The 23626-nt window shown below is 37.9% G+C and overlaps 1 protein-coding gene across 1 annotated transcript in view; it reads left to right on the top strand.

Moving 5' to 3' along the window:
• The window catches only part of CPA6 (carboxypeptidase A6), a 312714-nt gene that overhangs the window by 244782 nt on the left and 44306 nt on the right, over positions 1-23626 (top strand). The window contains exons 7-8 of the mRNA XM_069600201.1: positions 20447-20557; positions 21049-21139. Of these exons, the coding sequence (XP_069456302.1) occupies positions 20447-20557; positions 21049-21139 (202 nt within the window). The remainder of the gene's footprint in view (positions 1-20446; positions 20558-21048; positions 21140-23626) is intronic.

Genomic DNA, 23626 nt, shown 5'->3' with positions numbered 1-23626 from the left:
GCCATGAAATTAAAAGACACTTACTCCTTGGAAGAAAAGTTATGACCAACCTAGATAGCATATTCAAAAGCAGAGACATTACTTTGCTGACTAAGGTCTGTCTAGTCAAGGCTATGGTTTTTCCAGTAGTATGTATGGATGTGAGAGTTGGACTGTGAAGAAGGCTGAGCACCGAAGAATTGATGCTTTTGAACTGTGGTGTTGAAGAAGACTCCTGAGAGTCCCTTAGACTGCAAGGAGATCCAACCAGTCCATTCTGAAGGAGATCAACCCTGGGATTTCTTTGGAAGGAATGATGCTAAAGCTGAAACTTCAGTACTTTGGCCACCTCATGCGAAGAGTTGACTCATTGGAAAAGACTCTGATGCTGGGGGGGATTGCGGGCAGGAGGAGAAGGGGATGACTGAGGATGAGATGGCTGGATGGCATCACTGACTATTGGATGTGAATCTGAGTGAACTCCGGGAGTTGGTGATGGACAGGGAGGCCTGGCGTGCTACGATTCATGGGGTCGCAAAGAGTTGATCACGACTGAGCAACTGAACTGAACTGAACTGAAGAGACTTAAATGGGTTTCCCTGGTGGCTCAGCCAGTAAAGAATCTGCCTGCAATGCATGAGATCTGGGTTTGATCCCTGGGTTGGGAAGATCCCCTGAAGAAGGCATGGCAACCCACTCCAATATTCTTTCCTGGAGAATTCTGTGGATAGAGGAGGCTGGTGGGCTACAGTCCATGGGTTGCAAAGAGTCAGACATGACTGAACAACTAAGCATGGCACAAGAGACTTAAATATGAGGACACACAGAGGGCAGGGAACAAATAGAGAGCTAATCAAGACTTATAAAAAGGAACACTCACAAAGCTTAAAAGTAATGGAGTTAAAAATAAAATTGCAAAGGAAACTAACAAGTTAAAAATAGTTAAACACTGTTTAGCACTTCCTCAAAAAGTAAACATATAGTTACTCATACAACCCCCAAATTCCACTCCTGTATATATAACCAAGTTATGACCAACCTAGATAGCATATTCAAAAGCAGAGACATTACTTTGCTGACTAAGGTCCGTCTAGTCAAGGCTATGGTTTTTCCAGTAGTCATATATGGATGTGAGAGTTGGACTGTGAAGAAGGCTGAGCGCCGAAGAATTGATGCTTTTGAACTGTGGTGTTGGAGAAGACTCTTGAGAGTCCCTCGGACTGCAAGGAGATCCAACCAGTCCATTCTGAAGGAGATCAGCCCTGGGATTTCTTTGGAAGGAATAATGCTAAAGCTGAAACTCCAGTACTTTGGCCACCTCATGCGAAGAGTTGACTCATTGGAAAAGACTCTGATGCTGGGAGGGATTAGGGGCAGGAGGAGAAGGGGATGAAAGAGGATGAGATGGCTGGATGGCATCACCAACTCGATGGACATGAGTTTGAGTGGACTCCGGGAGTCGGTGATGGACAGGGAGGCCTGGTGTGCTGAGATTCATGGGGTCACAAAGAGTCAGACACGACTGAGCAACTGAACTGAACTGAACTGATATATAACCAAGAACAATGTAAACATATATCCACACAGAAATGTGTACAGGAATGTTCACAGCAAAATTTTCCTAATAGCCAAAAAATGGAAGCAACTCAGATGTCCATCAACTGATGGATAAACAAAATATGGTAGATCCATGCAATGGAATATTATTCAACCATAATAAAGTATAATACAAACCACAACACCGATGAAACTTGAAACATGTTACGTGAAATAAACCAGAAGTAAAAAGCCATATATTGTATCATTCCGTATATGTGAAATGTCAAGAACAGGCAAATCCGTAGAAACAGGAAGTAGATCAGTGGTTGCCAGAGGATGAGGGGAGAGGGGAATTGGGAATGACTACTAACAGGTATCATGTTTCTTTATGGGGGTGATGGAAAAGTTCTGCAGTTAGATAGTGATGACAACGGCATGTTATGAACATACTAAAAAACCACTAAACTGTACATTTTAAAATGAATTACACTCAATTTTTAAAAAAGAAATGAAGTATTGATACATGCTACAACAAAGATGCACCTTGAAAGCACTGAGCTAACCGAAAAAAGCAGCCACAAAAGACCACATAGTACAGAATTCCTTTGGTACATGACATCCAAAACAGGCTAATTTACACAGACAGAAAATGGATTAGTGGCTACCTATGGCTAGGAAAATGAGGGGGTAAGGGAGTTGATACCTAAAGGATATGAAGTGTCTTTTTTGGTGATGAAAATATTCTAAAATTAGTGGTGTAGTGGTGACAGTTGCATTACTCTGTGAATATATTAAAAGCCACTTAATTGTATACTTTAAAAAGATGAACTGTAGAATGTGTGAATTATATCCCGATAAAGCTGTTATTTCTTTAACTCAGTGTGAAATAGGGTCCTGTTAGAGAATGTTTATATTAATCAGCCAACAATTTCTTGTTGGTCACTACATTTTCAGCTCTCAGCATTGTGGGGTCAGCAGAAGTGTAAGTCATGGTCCAGCCCTCAAGGAGTCTACATTTTATTTGAGGAGAAATATTCGTGTGCAGGAAATAGTAAACAACATAAAACAGTGTATTTATAGAGATTAAATTATACTGACTATAATAGCTGAAGGAATTCAAGAATCAGAGACGGACTTTCCGGACGATCCAGTGGTTAAGACTTCACCTTCCAGTGCAGGGGAGTATGGCTTTGATCCCTGGTGAGGGAGCTAAGATCCCACATGCCTCGTGGCCAATAAACCAAAACATAAAACAGAAGAAATATTGTAACAAATTCAATAAAGAGTTTTAAAATGGTCTGCATCAAAAAAAAAAAATCTTTAAAAAAAATCAGAGAAATCCATTAGACTTTGAAAGATGACAAGCTTTAGGAAAAACCTGTGGGGAAGTGAGTCTCATTAGACCTTGGCTCAGGAATGGAAATGTGATCAGGGAGATATAATCATGTTCAAAAAAAAGACTAATAACGTTGAGGATGTGGTGTAGATTAGTAAGACCAAATCCTACAGTCTGTGTGAGTAGATTCTAACGCAATCTGAGACTGACTGAAAAATTAAAGTTAGCCTTGGAAGCCAGAGTTTTGTCCAATAAAGAAAAATGAGAAAATATTCTTATGCATGAAAAGCATATCAGTATTAAATGAGAGTTTAAAGAAGAAATACAATGATATATGAATGGAAGGAAGTAGGAGCCTAGAGCGGAGAAGGCAATGGCACCCCACTCTAGTACTCTTGCCTGGGAAATCCCATGGGTGAAGGAGCCTGGTAGGCTGCAGTCCGTGGGGTTGCAAAGAGTCGGACACGACTGAGCGACTTCACTTTCACTTTTCACTTTCATGCATTGAAGAAGGAAATGGCAACCCACTCGAGTGTTCTTGCCTGGAGAATCCCAGGGACGGGGGGGGTGCCCTGGTGGGCTGCCGTCTATGGGGTCGCACAGAGTCGGACACCACTGAAGTGACTTAGCAGCAGCAGTAGGAGCCTAGAGTGAGGCAACTAACTAGAAGTGTTTAGGGCAAAATTCCACACATGGACAGGGAGAGTGGATGTAGGAATGGAAAATAAAGAAAAGATTTATATAGTTCAAATGAAAAAATCATTCATTCATTCAACCAAAGACTTATTAAGCACTTCTTTTCATGGGAAGGCAGCTTGTGAAGTTCTAGAACAGTACAAGTACTGTAATGTACATTACATTAATGCTTCCCTCAATGCTTTTACTACAATTCTACTGGGGAGATGAGACACAAACAGAGAAAGCAGCAACAAAGAAAGTCTTTAGGAACTGATGACCACCTTGATACAGGGATGAAAGTGCAAGATGAGTCAAAGATGGCAAGATGCTCAAGAGAATGATGAAACTGTGGGAGCATCAGCTGAAATGTTGGCAGTTTTATTAGTCTGAAGGGAAAAACCTAAAACCACACTCCATTAAGCAAGCTAAATGATTGATATAGTCAACAAGTAATTACTAAGTGTCTATCATGCACCAGCCCAGGCAGAGTGTATACTGGGGAGGGAGACAGGATTTTCAAAACTCTGTTCTCTTGCAACTTGATTCTCCTAAACCAAAAGGAGGAAATACTCTCTGATGAGAGATTAAAGAGACTCCGTAAACAGAGTTGAATATCTCAACCAAAAGAATCAATACCTGGTTTACAGGTTTAATTTGGACAACAGAAATCCAAGAAAACATCCCAGTGATTTAGCCAACCATAACAGAATTGTTTCAAATATTTTTCTTGAGTGTATTACTTCACCTGATAAGAGACAGGAAAAAGATAGAGGACTGAAACAGTTCACCACTCCTGTTCTGAGCTCTGGCACAAGTTCAGGGGAATCATAAAGGTAGTTGAGGCAGGCAAGCAATTTTTAGCAGCAGCCTATATTTAACATCTTTTTATTTTTCATTTTTTTTCTTAATTGTGGAAAAGCCACTTAATTCTTTGTTGGCAGTGCAGATGGAATAGCATTTGCTTGTTTCTCGGAATCATCTCCAATCAAATGAGGTCATCTGGGTTTTGTGCACTTTTGAAAGCTTAAAATTGTCTATCTCTAGGGCTGGGTATCTCAAGCCATGGCTGGTGCTAGCTGGCTCAGAGCTATGTACATAATTTAATTTTTGCCTCAAATATTTGTACATTGCTAGAGCAATTTTTTAAATTATTTATTATAATTGGAGGCTAATTACTTTACAATATTGTGGTGGTTTTTGCTGTACATTGACATGAATCAGCCACAGGTGTACATGTGTCTCCCCACCCTGAAACCCCCTCCCGCCTCCCTCCCCATTCCATCCCTCTGGGTTGTCCCAGTGCACCAGCTTTGAGTGCACTAGGGCAAATTTGACCAGAGTCTTTACTTACAAAATATAGAATAAGTGGCACTTCCCTGGTGGTTCAATGGCTAAGACTACCCTCCCAATTCAGAAGGCCTAGGGGTTCAGTCCCTGGTTCAGGGGGTTGTTCAGAGAACTAGATCCCCCATGCCACAACTAAGAGTTCACATGCCACAACTAAAAATCCCACATACCACAATGAAGATTGCGTGCAGCCAAATAAAAATATTTTTTTAAAGAATATAAAATAAGTAACTCCGGAAAACATTGATTTGACTTCCAAGTAAGTGAGATGTTTCCAAATATCAAAGTAAAGCAGAAAAGTATAAAGGAAATGATTGATAGCCCTGACTTCATTAAATATATTAAAGGAGTATTTAGAATGGGAAAAATGCCTGTGACATGCTGTTATATCAAAAATAAATAAATAAATAAAAGCCAGCATGGACACACAGCAAAGTAAACCTAAAGCAAATGAAAAGACAACCCTCAGAATGGAAGAAAATATTTTCAAATGAAGAGACTAACAAGAATGTAATCTCTAAAATAGACAAACAGCTCACGAAACTCAGTGTCAACAAACAACCAAATCAAAAAATGGGCACAAGACCTAAATAGACATTTTTTCCAAAGAAGATATACAGACAGCCAAGAGGCAAAGGAAAAGATGCTCAACATCACTAATTATCAGAGAAATTCAAATTAAATGATGTATCATCTCACACCTGTCAAAACGGCCATCATCAAAACATCTACAAACAATAAAGAGACTGGAGATGATATGGATAAAAGGGAACCTTCCTACATAGTTGGTGGAAACATAAATTGGTACAGTCACTCTGGAGAACAGTATTAAGGCTCCTTAAAAAAACTAAAAATAGAGCTACCATATGATCCAGCAATCCCACTCTTAGACATATACCCAGATAAAACCATAATTCAAAAATATACATGAACCCCAGTATTCATTGGAGCACCGTTTACAATAGCCAGAAGCAATCTGAATGTCCATCAACACAGGAATGGAAAAAGATGATGTGGTACATATATACACTGGAATATTATTCAGCCATAAAAAGGAATAAAACAATGCCACTTGCAGCAACATAGATGGACCTAGAGATTGCCACACTGAGTGAAATAAGCCAGAAAAGAACAAATATCATTTATATAATAACAGTTATGTATAATAATGATCTATAATATCATTTATATGTGGAATCTTTAAAACATGGTACACATAAACCTATTTATAAAACAGAGTCACAGATGTAGAAAACAAACTTATGGTTACCAAGGGGGATTGGAGAGAGGGGACTGATAAATTGGGAAATTGGAATTGACATATACACACTATAATATATAAACAGATAACTAATAAGCTACTGTATACAACAGGGAACTCTACTCAATACTCTGTAATAACCTATATGGAAATGGAATTTTAGAAAGAGTGGATATGTATAAAAGCATTACTGATTAACTGTCATATAGCAGAAACTAACAATATTGTAAAGCAACTATACTCCAATAAAAATAAATTTTAAAAAAAATTTTAATAACTTTTACACTTATTAAAACCTGAAAAAAAAACAGTATGGACACTATAATTTCCATGTTTTAAAATCTATATTTGAGATACATATACATGAGAAATATACTAAATACTAAAAAATTATTATTTTTATTTTCTTATTTAATTTTCCATATTTTCTATATTAAACAGAACCCAAAATGACATGTTTTAAACAAATTTAACCCAGTCAAAACTGAATAGTTTCATTCTCACACTAAACTCATTTGTGCTTGAGTCATATATTTCTGCAGGTATTTTAAAATCGGGCTTTCCTTGTGGCTCAGCTGTTAAAGAATCTGCCTGCAATGTGGGAGACCTGGGTTAGATCCCTGGGTTGGGAAGATCCCCTGGAGAAGGGAAAGGCTACCCACTTCAGTATTCTGGCCTGGAGAATTCCTTGTACTATACAGACCATGGGGTCACAAAGAGTCGGACATGACTGAGTGGCTTTCACTTTCGCTTCATTTTAAAGTCAGTGACCAAAGATAAAGAAAGCAAGGGTTTGTGAGAACATGATCCATGGGAAAATTGGGACAAGAATGCTCTGAAATGGAAAGTTCTTCCAGACTTTGAAGAGGCATAATATATAGGTGGATCTAATTTGGTCCTTTAACAGAATGGTAGCCAAAAGGAGGGCAGGAAAGAGAGAGAGAGAAAAAAACACTTCTTTAATGTCCCAGGTGGATCTGCTGTTATACACTGTGAAACTTCATACTTTCAGGCCCAGCCTGATTACACTGGAAAACCAACTCCATTTCCACGCTCCTAGCCATCTACAATAGGCACTAAGGATGGCTAATCCTGGTGCCAAAACCTGGCATGTGATTCAGGGTAGTATGTGATTGTTGGTGGTGGTGTTAATGAGCTGCTAAGTCATGTCTGACTCTTTGCAATCCCATGGACTGTAGCATGCCAGGCTCCTCTGTCCATGGGATTCTCCAGGCAAGAATACTAGAGTGGGTAGCCATGGCCTTTTCCAGGGGATCTTCCCTACCCAGGGATCGAACCTGTATCTCTTATATCTCCTGAATTGTCAGGCAGGTTCTTTTCAATTGGGATTCTCTGGTGGCTCAGATGGTAAAGTGTCTGCCTGCAATGCCAGAGACCCAGGTTCAGTCCCTGGGTCAGGAAAATTCCCTGGAGAAGGAAATGGCAACCCACTCCAGTATTCTTGCCTGGGAAATCCCATGGACAGAGGAACCTGGTGGGCTACAGTCCATGGGGTCACAAAGAGTCGGACACAATTGAGCAACTTCACTTTCACTTTTCTTTACCATTAGAAGGAAGCCCCTCGTTATGTCTTACTGGAAATTAAAGGTAAAAACCAATATAAACCCTCAAATGTAGGTGTAAAACTCAAAGTTTCGGTTAAGAAATGTATCACTAAAAATAGTATAAACCTTTTAAGGAAGAGAATTTAAGTTTTGTATAAAATAGACCAAAGGTTGGGGAATAAATAAGTAACTGAGAGGGTTACTAACTCCAGACCAAACTTCTAATAAGTTCAGTTGAGTAAGCAAATAAGTCTTTGTTCTTAATGGTATAATAAAAAACAGTTCATAGATCTGCATTTGTAAAAAGTCTCTGATTTTGTCCACTACCATCCCTTTTAATTGTAATATTTTAATTTTTCTGCCAGCCTTTTAATACCTTTAACTCCTTATATTCTCCTTTCCTTCTCACCCTCCCCAGTCTTCTCTTTAATCCTCTGCATCCTGCAACCAAGCTCTTTCTTCCTTTTAATTCAATTCATAATGTCTTATACATAGCATGCTCTATATTAATGTTTGTTCACTTTAATTAAACTGAAAGCCATTGCATCCATCGTGCTCCACTATTCAACATTTGAGAATGTTTTGGGCACTGTTTATACAGGCAGTGTTTATACAGGCAGTCTTCACTTTTCTGGCACAGAAATGTATGACTGTAGAAGTGACCATGCAAACTGAAGCCATGAAAATCTATCTTGATAACTAATGTGGAAAATTAAGTTTTTTCTACGATCTTTATGTATTTTTGTCAAAAGATTAAATACTTTCTTACTCTGTTGTAAGCATGTAAGAGATTGACAGAAAACACTTACTACACTGTAATTTAAAACATTAAAGATACTGATAATTAAATGTCTTATTTCTTTGTAAAAATCTTTATCACAGGTTGTTTGGATAGTGCTTCTCATTATAAAACTTACAACATGAGGTGAGCATCATTTTTTAACACTCTGGAAAACTGTAATACTCCTTTCTTAGTTTTGATCAGATTCCAGTATTTTTTTCCTTTCCTTGTGCTTTCAATGTCAAAAAATATCTGCAAGAGTTGCTTTAATGTGAAATGTTGACAGCGTTGTTTTTTCTGGAACACCTTCCTCCTTTCCATTACAACCATTTCCCTCATTTATGTCAGTGAGTTTGTCTTCACTTAGTTCCTCAGGCTACCTAAGGCAGTGTCCATATTCCTGTAGTCAGCTATTTAATTGCAATATTTTAATTTTTCTGCCAGCCTTTTAGTACCTTTAACTCCTTATATTCTCCTTTCCTCCTCACCCTCCCCAGTATTCTCTTTAATCCTCTGCATTCTCCAACCAAGCTCTTTTTTCCTTTTAATTCAATTCATAATGTCTTATGAATGTCTTATGTCTATATTATAGAGCATGGAGTTATACACTAACTCCATAATATACTCCATAATGGAGTTATACTGCAACTATAGTATACTATAACTATAACTCCATTTACATTTGATTCATATTTCCCTTCTGCATTATCTGCATTATTGCTTCACTTTAAGCCTTGTTGGCCAATTTCGCTCTTGCCATATCCATTTTTGCAAAATGGCATATGAGTTTTTTCACCGGAAGACAAGGGAGCAACACAGCTACACACTTTGCTGTCTGTGTGTGAGCTGAGTAAACACATGCACAGTGGCCAGTCACACACCCACAGACTTTAAGACAGGTGGCACAATTTGTCGCAGGTCTTGATGCACAGCTATAATTTACATAGTGGTTTATAGAGTTAAGACCTAGCACTAGTAACAAATTTGAACTGTACTTGGAGGACTGCTATTATTTAACTAAACCATGGTTACTGAAATTTGTGTATATCAGAGCCATGCAGAGTCAAGATGCCTGTACTTTCTTTTTGTAGGTTAATGATTCTTACATAGTAGATTTTAACAATGCCACCAAGTCAGTCCTGGCCTCTACTCTGTTGCTGCTAAGTCACTTCAGTTGTGTCCGACTCTGTGCGACCCCATAGACAGCAGCCCACCAGGCTCCCCCGTCCCTGGGATTCTCCAGGCAAGAATACTAGAGTGGGTTGCCATTTCCTTCTCCAATGCATGAAAGTGAAAAGTGAAAGTGAAGTCGCTCAGTCGTGTCCGACTCCTAGCGACCCTGTGGACTGCAGCCTACCAGGCTCCTCTGTCCATGGCATTTTCCAGGCAAGAGTACTGGAGTGGGGACCTGATTAAATACAACCAACCATTGTTATTAGGCTATCTCAGTACAAAAATTCTAGAACTGTGAAGTGGTTTTATTTAAGGAAAAAAGTAATGCAGCTAACATAATACAAAATATTTCAAATGTTTATATCTCTTAATAGAAAATATAGATTAATAGATAACATTTTTCAATAGTCACCTGCCCTGTTAGACTGGCCAGTCTCTGAGAGGTTCTCAGTATAAATTAATTAAGTATAAAAATAACTAGATTTGCATATGATTTTCCAGTTCTCCATCATTCATTCACAGAGCCTTTGTTCACGTTGCTTCCAAGCTATTACTTAGTTACCATATTGTATTTAAGGAGCTTCTCACAGTGTGACACTGAATACATTATACATTAAGCTCCCTTTTTAAAAACTTCCCTGGAAACTCTCTCCTGCTCTAATTCATTCTCCAATTATTGCATCATAAAATAACTTCTTTGTGTCAAGATGCACCCACTTTGGTGCTCCAACTCTTTTCTACCATAAATAGTTTTACTCCACTCCAGTCTTGGTGAGAACCTTCTTCAGCTTGACTGGTGACTGTGCTGCTCCTTTGACCTCAGTTATAACAGCTAGTTCTCCCAGCATGCACTTCACTCAATATGTGCTTGTTATTTTTAGGTCTTCTTTTTGTCAATATAAATTTATTTATTTTAATTGGAGGCTAATTACTTTACAATATTGTATTGGTTTTGCCATACATCAACGTGAATCCACCACGGGTATACATGTGTTCCCATCCTGAACCCCCCTCCCCCCTCTCTCCCCATACCATCCCTTTGGGTCATCCCAGTGCACCAGCCCCGAGCACCCTGTATCATGCATCGAACCTGGACTGGCGATTTGTTTCACATACTATAATATACATGTTTCAATGCCATTCTCCCAAACCATCCTACCCTCACCCTCTCCCACAGAGTCCAAAAGACTACTCTACACATCTGTGTCTCTTTTGCTGTCTCGCATACAGGGTTATCATTACCATCTTTCTAAATTCCATATGTGTGCGTTAGTATACTGTATTGGTGTTTTTTCTTTCTGGCTTACCTCACTCTGTATAACAGGCTCCAGTTTCATCTACCTCTTTAGAACTGATTCAAATGTATTCTTTTTAATATTTTTAGGTCTTCCGTAGTGATTCTAGAAGAAAAATAATGGAAAAAAATTTTAAGCTGTCTTTATAAAGGCCAGCACCACTGATCCTAAAAACAGTGTCACATTCCAGGTTGCCATAGAGTTCTAAGAAAGCAACATCCAACCAAATAAATCCAGAAACAATGAAAAGGGGGAACTCTCAGGCCTAACCTTCTCTTACCACACAAAGACTTTCATAATTGCAAAATTTTTCTTTGAATTTAACTAAAGTTTATTTGGTGAATTCTGGCACATGTTCAGTTCAGTCACTCAGTTGTGTCTGACTTTTTATGACCCCACGGACTGCAGCCAGGCTTTCCTGTCCATCACCAACTCCCAGAGCTTGCTCAAACTCATGTCCATCAAGTCGGTGATGCCATCCAACCATCTCATCCTCTGTTGTCCCCTTCTCCTCCTGCCTTCCATCTTTCCCAGTGTCAGGGTCTTTTCCAGTGAGTCAGTTCTTCGCATTAGGTAGCCAAAGTATTGGAGCTTCAGCTTCAGCATCAGTCCTTCCAATGAATATTCAAGACTGATTTCCTGAATTCTGATTCTGATTCTGGTACATGACATGCATCTCTTTATGTGGAAGCCAAAGCAGTCTTGGTAGGTACCAAATAGATTCATTCTTTGTCTCTCTTCATCAAGTTCAGAAATTCCATAACCTAATACCAACATATCACTTTCCTAGCAGAATGTTATACTCAGAACTGTACCTTTTATCTTAAAATCCATCTCAGCAAAGTATTTTTAAGTGAACTGATGGAGGTGAGTGTAGTACCTAAAGACTGCCACAATGAGGCGTGTGGAACATGGTTTTGTGACTGGCTTTCAGGTCATGACTACTTAAATCTTCCTTGTAAGCAACAATAGTAGTCAAGAAATTAAACTTGGAAAACCAGGAAGGAACTCGATTAGTAGGTATCTCCTTTCCTGTGTGTATGGATGGTGGGAATTGATTGCTAAAAAGAGTCCCACATGTTAGAAGGAAAGCACGCCCCAATGTTCTTTATCATTTGTTAGAGTATGATAGACAGTCACATGATCATCTTTTAAGTATGATAGTATGATTATGTTAGAGTATGATAGAATGTCACATGATCATTTTTTTCCTAGAAATATCACCTAAACATACAAGAAACCATCTACAGCCATTATTTAAAGCACTGAAGAAAGAGGTTTCTTAATTTTCCTATTCAGCTCTGAACAGTCATCACATTGTGATCATTCTCATTTTGTCTGACCAGATGGAGAATGGCTACAATTCTTAGAGTTATAAAAATCACAGATATAGCATATGCAAAACAATGACACCCTGTTTATTTGTCAGAGGAAGAACATGTTCCAGCACATCTCAAATATTAAATCCACTCCAGAAAAGAATGCTAGGAAACAGCTTCCTTAATACATCATTTGGAAATGAAGAAATTTAAAACAAAGCCATGTTCAGTTCAGTCACTCAGTCGTGTCCGACTCTTTGCAACCCCATGAATCGCAGCACGCCAGGCCTCCCTGTCCATCACCAACTCCCAGAGTTCACTCAGACTCACGTCCATCGAGTCAGTGATGCCATCCAGCCATCTCATCCTCTGTTGTCCCCTTCTCCTCCTTTCCCCAATCCCTCCCAGCATCAGTCTTTTCCAATGAGTCAGCTCTTTGCAGGAGGTGGCCAAAGTACTAGAGTTTCAGCTTTAGCTGATCATTCCTTCCAAAGAACACCCAAAATATATAAAAACACTTGACAGTTATAATAAAAAGTGATAAATCATTTTAAAATGAGGTTTTAGTATTCCCAAACTCATTCTATGTGGCCACCATCACCTTGATACCAAAACCAGACAAAATTACAAAAAAAGAAAATTACTGACCAATATCACTGATGAACATAGACACAAAAGTATTCAACAAAATACTAGGAAGCCAATTCCAACAATATGTTAAAAAGATCATACACTGAGAACAATTGGGATTTATCCCAGGGATGTAAGGACTCAATATATGTAAATCAATCAATATTATACACCATATTAACAAATTAAAGAATAAAAACCGTTTGATCATCTCAATAGAGCAGAAAAAGCTTTTGACAAAATTCAACAAACATTTATAATAAAAGCTCTCCAGAAAGTGGGCCTAAAGGGAACCCACATCAGTAAAATAAAGGCCGTATATGACAAACCCACAGCAAACCTTATTCTCAATGGTGAAAAGCTGAAAGCATTTACTCTAAGATCAGCAACAAGCACGGAGCTCCACTCTCACCACTTTTACTCAGCATAGTCTTGGAAGTTCTAGACATGACAAGGAAAGAAAAAATAAATAATAGAAATCCAAATTGGAAAGAAGAAGTTATCTTTGCAGATAGCATGATATTATACACAGGAACTCCTAATGATGCCATCAGCAAACTACTAGGGCTAATGAATGAATTTAGTATAGTCTCAGGATACAAAATTAATATACAGAAATATCTTGCATTCCTATACACTAACAATGAAAGATCAGAAAGAGAAATTCAGGAAATAATCCCATTTACCATTGCAACAAAAAGAATAAAATACCTAGGAATAAAGAATAAAATACCTAGGAATAAACCTACCTATGCTAAAGCTGAAACTCCAGTACTTTGGCCACCTCATGTGAAGAGCTGACTCATTGGAAAAGACTGATGCTGGGAGGGACTGGGAAAAGGAGGAGAAGGGGATGACAGAGGATGAGATGGCTGGATGGCATCATTGACTCGATGGACGCGAGTCTGAGTGAACTCTGGGAGTTGGTGATGGACAGGGAGGCCTGGCATGCTGCGATTCATGGAGTCGCAAAGAGTCGGACACGGCTGAGCGACTGAACTGAACTGAACTGAAGGAGGCAAAAGACCTGTACATAGAAAACACATAAGACACTGATGAAAGAAATCAAAGATGACATGAACTGATGGAGAAATATACCATGTTCTTGGAGTGGAAGAATATTATGAAAATGACCACTACCCAAAGCTATCTACAGATTCAATGCAATCCCTATCAAACAACCAATGGCATTTTTCACAGAACTAAAACCAAAAAAATTACAATTTATATGGAAACACAGAAGTCTCCAAATAGCCAAACGAGTCTTAAGACAAATGGAGCTGGAGAAATCAGGCTCCCTGACTTCAGACTATACTACAAAGCTGCAGTAATCAAGAGAGTATAGTACTGGCACAAAAATAGAAATATAGATCAATACAACATGATAGAAAGCCCAGAGATAAACACACACCTGTAGCCACCTAATCTATGACAAAGGAGGCAAGAAATATACAAGGGAGAAAACACAATGACTTCAATAAGTGGTGCTGGGAAAACTAGAAAGCTACATGTAAAAGAATGAAATCAGAACATTCCCTACCACCATGTTCTTTACTGTTTTGGTCCCTCGGTACTGTCTGACTCTCTGTGACCCCATGGACTGTAGCGTGCCATGTTCCTCTGTCCATGGGATTTCCCAGGCAAGAATGCTGGAGTGGGTTGCCATTTCCTTCTCCAGCGGATCTTCCCAGCGCAAAGATCAAATGCATGTCTCCTACTTGGCAGGCAAAGTCTTTATCACTGAGCCACATGAAATGCCTCCCTAATACCATACACAGAAATAAATTCAAGATGGATTAAAGCCCGGAATGTAAGGCCAGATGCTATAAACCCCATAGAGGAAAACATAGGCAGAACACTTTTTGACATAAATCACAGCAAGATCTTTTTTGACCCACCTCTTAGAGTAATAAAAGCAAAAATTAACGAATGGGACCTAATTAAACCTAAAAGCTTTTGCACGGCAAAGGAAATCATAAACTAGCTGAAAATACAAGCCTCAGAATGGGAGAAAATATTTGCAAACAAAGCAAATGACAAAGGATTAATCTCATAAATATACAAGCAGTTCATGCAACTGAATATTAAAAAAACCAACCCAAATGAAAGATGGGCAGAATATCTAGATATACACTTCTCCAAAGACATAGATATGGTCAACAAACACACGAAAAGATTCTCAACATCACTAATTATCAGAGAAATGCAAATCAAAACTGCAATGAGATATCACCTCACACTGGTCAGAATGGCCAAAATAAAAAAATCTACAAACAATAAACGCAGGAGAGGGTGTGGGGAAAAGTGTTGGTGGGAGTATGAATTGATACAGCCATTATGGAAAACAATATGAAGTTTTCCCCAAAAAATAAACATAGAACTACCATTTGACCCAGCAATCCCACTCCTGGGCATATATTCAAAGAAAACCGTAATTCAAGAAGATACACGAGCCCTCATGTTCACTGCAACATTACTTATGATTACTAGGACATAACATAAATAGGAAGCAACATAAATGTCCATCAACAGAGGAATGGATAAAGGAGATGTAGTACATATACACTATGGAATATTACTCAGCCATAAAAAGGAACATAATTGGTCATTTGTAGAGACATGGATAGACCTAGAGAGTGTCATGAAGAGAGAAGTCAGAAAGAGAAAAACAAATATTGTATATTAACACATATCTATGGAATCTAGAAAAATGGTATAAATGATCAATCCCATTTGCAAAGTAGAAATAAAGACAGATGGAGAGACCAAATGTATGGCTACCAAGGGAAAGGTAGGGGGAGGAATGGGCAGACTGGGATTGACACATATACACTATTGATACTACGTATAAAAAGATAACTAATGAGAACATGTTGTACAGCACAGGGAACTCTAGTTAATGTACTGAAGTGACCTGAATGGGAAGGAAGTCCAAAGGGACAGTTCAGTTCAGTCGCTCAGTGGTGTCCGACTCTTTGCAACCCCATGAATTGCAGCACGCCCGGCCTTCCTGTCCATCACCAACTCCCAAAGGGACAGGATTTATGTATACGTATGGCTGGTCCATTTTGCTGTACAGTAGAGCCTAATATAGTATTGTATACTCTGATAAAAATTAATCTAAAAAATAAAATAATTGAGTTTTTAAGCACAATTCAGTGATTAAGACAGCAGACAGGCAAAAATTTTAGTAAGAATATAGCTGACAAAAACAGTGTAATTAATAAGTGTAATCTAATAAACACATATAGAACACACATCCAGTGACTAGAGAATGCATATTGTTTTCAAGCACCATTGAAACATTTGCAAAAACTGACTAAATACTAGGCCGAAAGCAAGGTCGAGAGATACCAAAGATCATATAGATCATCTCCTCTGGCTACAATGCAGCTGTTAGAAATTATTTATAAAAATATGACTTTTAAAAAGCTCACATAAAAAAGATGGTTAATTTACATGATTTAAAATATACAGACATTTACAAATAACTCATAATTTAAAGAAATCAAGGAAATTTTTCAATATTTACAACTGAATGGAAGCAAAACTATTATATACCAAAACATATAAAATGTAGCTAATGTACTGCTGAAGAGGAATTTATAATTTTAAATAAATATATTAGAAAAGAATAAAGATGCCCAAGTTAACGAGCTAAGCTTTCAACTCTTAAGAAATTAGAAAAAGAGTCAATGAAAGAAAGGAAGAATAAAGAGCAGAAACCAATGAAACAAATTAAAGATACATCTTCCCTTCTATATCTTTATTTTGTATTTAATTCCTTTCTGCTGTAGGCCTAGATGGTTTACTCCCCAAATAATAGAGTAATAACTCTCATACCAAAACTATGTCTATCTCACTCAAAAATACAGATGTAAATATTAGCAACCTAAATCCAGCCAACATAATATCAGTGTATATCATAACCTAGTGGGCTTATCCCAGAAATAGAGGGATGACAATGTTAGAAAGTTACTTATTGAAACTGACCATAACAACATGATTATGTTACTATATGAAGAAAGATTATTTGTTAAAATTCAATATCAATTAATGGCAAAAAAGAACAACCTAATATAGAACAGAACATTTGTCATGTACTGAACCTCAGTTTCAAAATTAACATAAATGGAGAAGAGTCAATAATAGCCAAGATAATTTTGAAATGGAACTGAATGTGGGAGACATTCAATGAGACTCAGCAGAGTCTAGGTAAACCATGATGTGGTTTTGGTGAATAGATATAAACCAAAATGCTAGAACAATTCTTCCCTTGAAAGAAAACTTGATACTCAACAGAGGTGACATACTAACTTACTGGGGGAAAGACAACTCATCCAAGTGAGTACAGGAGAGCCATTGGCCTTCCCTAATAGAAACATTAATGAATAAATCTCAACTGAACATCATGTAAAAAATCATTTCTAGCAGTTTTAAGGTCTTTAAAAAGAAACTTTAAATAGATATTTGGAGAAAATACAAGGTAATAGCTTTATAATCTTAAAACAGAGATAGGTTCTTAAGTAACACATATGTATTTAAGGGTAATAAAATTGAAAACTTACATACAACAAGGACATGAACATAAGCAATAAGCCGCAAGAAAGGAAGATGATCATGACACACATAACCAAATGAAGATTAATATTCAGAATATAAGAATGAGAGCTTAATAGAAAAAATAGGCAATAATATGAGTGAGCAATTCCTAGAATGGCCTATCATTATATAAATGCTGTTCAATATAAATTGTAATCAGGGAAATATGAAGTAAACAACAAAACATATTTTCATACCCATTAACTTTTTTTCATTGAAAGCTTAACAAAACCAAGGGTTGGCAAGTTGTAGAGAAATAGGAATTCTCATTACTGATAATGAAAATATTTGCTGATTTAGACAGAAAATGGCAACATTTAGTGAAGTGCAAGGCACAGAAATCCATGACCCAGAAAGTTATTCCTAGATTTATATCATAAAGAAACTTTGACACATGTCTAGGAAAAATGTTCAGGAATGTTCACTGCCAATCTTGTAACACTGAAATATCAGAAACAACATAACCATTCATCAGCAAAATAAGGGATAGATAGAGTGTGCATTTGCCTATAATGGAATTCCATATAATAGTTTAAAATGAATAAATCATCAACTTAATAAGTGTCAAAATATAATATTGGAGAGAAAAGCAAACTAAAGATTGGCATATCATTATCTCATTTGCATGAAATTTCAAAGCATACACATATTATATATTGTTCATGAATCCACATGTATGTACTAGATTAGAAAATCATACACGGAAATGATAATGGCAAATTGAGGATACTTATTAAAGGAGGGGAGGAAAATGGGACCTAAGAGTGATTTTAAAAAAAGGGGGAGCTCTAGTTTCACCTATAATGTCTTGATTTTCTCTTCAAAAGATTTGATAAATACAAGATGTAATGGATGTAATTTCTTTGTATTTTTTCTATTTGCCTAAAATAAATTGTGATTCTTTTAAAAGGAAGTTAGTAGTATTTTCTCCAATACAAAAGCATGGTAGTCACTTGCATTGGAGGAAGAGAAGGCAGAATAAAATGAGAAGGCCCACATGCAAGTCTCCAGCATAATCTAGTGTTTAGTGTGCTGGAGAAGGAAATGACAACCCACTGCAGTACTCTTGCCTGGAAAATCCCATGGACAGAGGAGCCTGGTGGGCTGCGGTCCACGGGGTCGCTAGAGTCAGACACGACTGAGCCACTTCACTTTCACTTTTCCCTTTCATGCATTGAAGAAGGAAATGGCAACCCACTCCAGTGTTCTTGCCTGGAGAATCCCAGGGACCGGGGAACCTGGTGGGCTGCCGTCTATGGGGTCGCACAGAGTCGGGCACGACTGAAGTGACTTAGCAGCAGCAGCAGCAATGTGCTGACATGTAGGACATTTTCTGTGCTTGGAAGAGGTGAGACTTCCCTAGTTTGGACTGAGACAAACAAGCCATGGATCCCAGTGTTATGAGAGGAAGGAGAGAAATTACAACTTTTCCTGTCCCTTCATTCCTCCCTTGCTGCTCCACATTCTTTTCATCTCTTCTTCCTCTCTAGAGTGGCATGGAAAACCACAACCCTCTAACGTTAAGGGAGAAAAGTTAGCTAATCATATGACTCTGTCTCTGCCATCCCACCAGCAGACTTCCTCTAAGCTTTGGCGGACCTCCTTTTATTAGAGGAAAACAAAATTCCAGGGTATGTACAATTGATCACATACCAGGAACTTTTCTCTAGTTTGAGATATTGGACTGTTAATAGAAATTCAAGCACATATGAAAGTTCTACCGAAGTTATTTGGCCAGCAAATTATTGAGTCTTCAAGGAGAACAAAAGAGAATTGTATTAACAATGTTTATCAACTTGTATTAATTTATAAGTATTTAAATTATATTTAATAAAATAGTATTTAACTCATTTCTTATGTTCTTGAATATACTCCTGTATTTTCAGTATTATTTCTAATATAGTGATACTTTCTCATAAGATTGCATTATTGGATTGCTACTCTCTATTAACAGAATTCTCACTGTATAAATACAGAATGCTACATATGATTGGTTCAGAAATTCTACATACCTGGATGTAAAGGAAAATTGAAACTTTTAAGTATTTAAATTTTCCAAAGCAAGATATAATTTAAGAATTATTTGATTTTGAATTATTTTAATATGATAAAATTCTAACAATCCAAATGGATATAAAAGTGAGAAGTGGTAATTTTTCCCATACATTGTCCCCTAGGCCCCCTCCCCAAAGGCAGCCATTGTTACAAATATTCTAAATGTTTGTCTAAGGTACTTTATAAATAGAAAAACATGCATCAAAAAGGACTTATTTTAAAAGTCCGTTCCATAGGAATGGTATTTCAAAATATTTGTATTCTTAACTTGATTTAGCATATTTAATGCTTTTCTATTTGAGGCCAAATACTACAGAATCTTCAAGCCTGTCATCAGTCACACAGAAGCAAGATTTCAAAGGAACCATGATAAAGGTGACACAATAAATAATTGTTAAACTCTTTGTAGAAAAGTCAGGAAAGAACAGAGTGTCCATGCAGTAAGTTCCAAAACTTGAGTCTGCTACTCATTACACATAAACAATTAAGTGGCACATATAACTATCCTGTGTTGTGATGTATTATGTAAGAATATAAAAATATTCAGGTAATTGTTTTGTCCACAACTGAAAGGAGTCTTAAAAAGAACTGATCATATATAAATTGCTGCTTTCTTAATCATCCTAAACTTTAGCCAGATCTGAAATATTATAAGAGGCTGCCTGATTAATCTCTTTTGCACCCTTGCTAAAATGTTATCAGAAATAGTTTCAGACAGAAGTCTCAAGAAAGAACATGTGATGTCAAATTATAGCTCATATTAGCTTGTTACTTTTCAACTCAATATGTTTAGTATTTCCCATAGATAGAAAATATTTCTCATATTATTTTTTGAAATCTTTATTTGGGATTGATTTGTAAGAAACATGTCACCTCTGTCTTTTAGGCTCTTCTAACATATAGGAGTGACCCAACCATGAGAAAAACATTGAATCATCTGTATTTCTATATCATGCCTGTGTTTAACGTCGATGGATACCATTTTAGCTGGACCAATGTAAGTCACTTTGCCTATCCAACTGAAAAAAACACGGAAAATTGTCCTAAAGCAGGAAGGATGCTTGGTGGGCAGCCAGCCTAGTACTTCCAGAGCTATGAAAGATTTCCACTCCCTTCCCCAGCACAGCATCAACCTTCTGATTTTGTTTATATATGTTTGTCTTTTGCATATGATTTCATGTTTAAAAAAAGATGTCTCTTTCCAAATAAATTATGAAAAATCACTTGTCTAGTCCAGCTTATTCAATTTTGCCTGTGAAGAAATGAGGCCAAGAGAAACTAAGAGAGAAGTCTGTGGCAGGAATTGGACCATGAACCTGGGTGTCCAATGCTCATCTTGTCCTCTTCTCACTCCATGGATTTGTTTATTCTTGGAGGAAATCCCCCACCCTTCACTGCTGTGATTCATTCACTGAAGAACTACTAAAATGCATGGGGATAACCTCTTAACTGTTAATTCAGCACCTCTTTTCTTTTAATTACATCTAGGATCGATTTTGGAGAAAAACAAGGTCAAGGAACTCAAGGTTTCGCTGCCGTGGAGTGGATGCCAATCGAAACTGGAGGGTAAAATGGTGCGGTATGTTGGGGACTAATTGGGATCCGGATTCAGAGGTATCCATCGTGTTCACTCTCAAAAATGATGAGCCCATTAGGGCTCCGATGTAACACTGATGTCTGTGTGTATGTGGAAACCTCCTATGTTAGGCACTGTAGCTGTAATTCACAAAAGAAAATGAAAGCATTTTCATAAAGGATTCAAATCTGGCAACCTCATCCTAAAAATTGAAAATCTAAACACAGACATAAAAGCAGAAAACTAAGAAATATTTGTCATTCAGAAACTAAAACAGGAAATGTGGTTTGTGGTATAAATCCAGTCAACGTAATTTGTCCTTTCACTGAGAGTAATGCTGACCCTGTCTTCATCTGTCTATGGTGATCACAGCTGCCAAATCCTTGTCTAGAATCTACCAACCTGCCAATCATACACTGATTAGGCATTCATCTTGTGAATATATTTCCAATACATTCCATGTTTCGTGACAGTAACCTTTTAAATAACGAGAGGATGTCATTTTAAGAAAGGAAAACTCTTGTGGCAAAATAAAGAAGCAGGCAAATAGCAAAAGAGAGAAACAGAAAATTAGCCACAGCTAGCGTAGAAGAGGCAAAACTTGACCTCATCCCATCTTGGGTTTTCAGCTGGGGCTCTTAAACAGAAAAACAGATTAACAAGCAAAACAGTTTATTAATGGGCTCTGCACAGGATACATGGGAGAAAGTTCATGAAAAGTAACTCCAAGTGGCAACTTAGAACACCAACTTATACAGAGTCTTCAAAGAAGAGCAATAAACTTGTAGAGAAACAATAGGACAAAGGAAAACAGTTTTAAGTTTCCAAGGGCTGCCAACTGTGGGAAATAATTATATGAGAAGAAACTCAAGCAGGAAGGCTTGTTTGCAGATTCCTCTGGTGCTGTCTCTGGGCTAAAGGCCTGTCTTCAGTAGGAGAATTTATATCCTGTCTTTAGGCAGAAAAGCGGAAGGTGAACAGAACTTCTCCTGCATTTGCTGCTGCTCAATTGCCTTGGACTCAAATTAATGTTTATATCAAAGAGGCATATTTGGGGGCAAGCGACATATTCTGGTTTACTTTGCTAGGTATCCTAGTTGGCAACAGCGGGGAGGGAAACAAGTGTAAGCCACATGGAGTTGTAAAGAGCTACCCTTTCAAAGAGTCCTTCCAAATACAGACCAGAGCGTTGTGCAATAGTATGTCTCACGAGAGTCTCTTAGAAATGAAACTCATCGCAGTCTTTCCTTCTGTGAGGCTTTGGTTCGGTACCAGATGCCACTCCTTCCATCCCCACCAGCAGCAGGCAGGATAACTGGGTGTGCTTGAGACTCCTTCCACAGAACGTTCTTTAATCCATTAGAACTGGCAAACCAGAATACGGCAAAGCAGAAAGAATATGGTTTAGAATATCACAGATAGATGGCTTCCCTAGTGGCTCAGACGGTAAAGCATCTGCCTGCAATGGAGGAGACCCGAGTTTGATCCCTGGATCAGGAAGATCCCCTGGAGAAGGGAATGGCTACCCACTCCAGTATTCTTGCCTGGGAAATCCCACGGACAGAGGAGCCTGGCGGCTACAGCCCATGGGGTTGCAAAGAGTCGAAAGACTGAGCGACTCAACACTTGCACTTCACTTTCACGGTTTCATTCTACTATCGTTAGCAGACTGATTTGGGTGATTTTCTCCAATCTACCAAATAAGTAATAATAATAATACCCACCTCATTAGGTTCTTAAAGGAATTAAAGGACTTAATATACGTTTAATGATGATTCGGTCCTAGCTTCAAACAGGGGTCTACACCTCAGTGACCCAACCATTCTTCCCCACCTTCCAGAACACTCAGTTCACCTCTGAGCCTCAGGTAAGTTGTTTGTAAAACTACCTCTTTCCTTCAGGGGAGTGTTGTGGTGATGAGCCATGAGATAAGCTTTAAAGTATTTGCACTTATGAGAGAAAGAAAAGTATTACATAAATACTATACAGTGGGGACTTCTCTGGTAATCCAGTGCTTAAGACTTTGCCTTCCAATATGTGTTCAATCCCTGGTCAGGGAGCTAATACCCATATGCCTCACAGCCAAAAAACAGACATAAAACAGAAGCAATATTGTAACAAATTCAATAAAGACACCCAAAAAAAAATCTTTTTAAAAATACTATAAAGTGATAACTATTGATGGCTATTTAAATTTTTTCTTCCTTCAACCAGGACTGAGAAAGCAAACTTGTTCATATTAACTCCCTGAGATCACTAACTTTTAAAAATTCCCTTTTTTCCATCTCTAAGATGGGAACTTTTTGCAAGCTCACAACTACATGTGCTGTTTCAGTAGCTGCCAGGTGCCCGCATCCATAGATATGTCATAGATGCCCACCATCACCTGAGTGAGCATCCAGGATAGTAACTGAGTCAAGTCACACTAGCAGGCGAGCCAGCTCTGCAGGGTAAAGCTAGACTCTTGTTTATATCCAGTTACAAAGAAGC

The sequence above is a fragment of the Ovis canadensis genome, chromosome 9 (genome assembly GCF_042477335.2).
Source record: "Ovis canadensis isolate MfBH-ARS-UI-01 breed Bighorn chromosome 9, ARS-UI_OviCan_v2, whole genome shotgun sequence".
Taxonomy (NCBI): Eukaryota; Metazoa; Chordata; class Mammalia; order Artiodactyla; family Bovidae; genus Ovis; species Ovis canadensis.
This window is presented reverse-complemented; position numbering and strand designations above follow the sequence as displayed.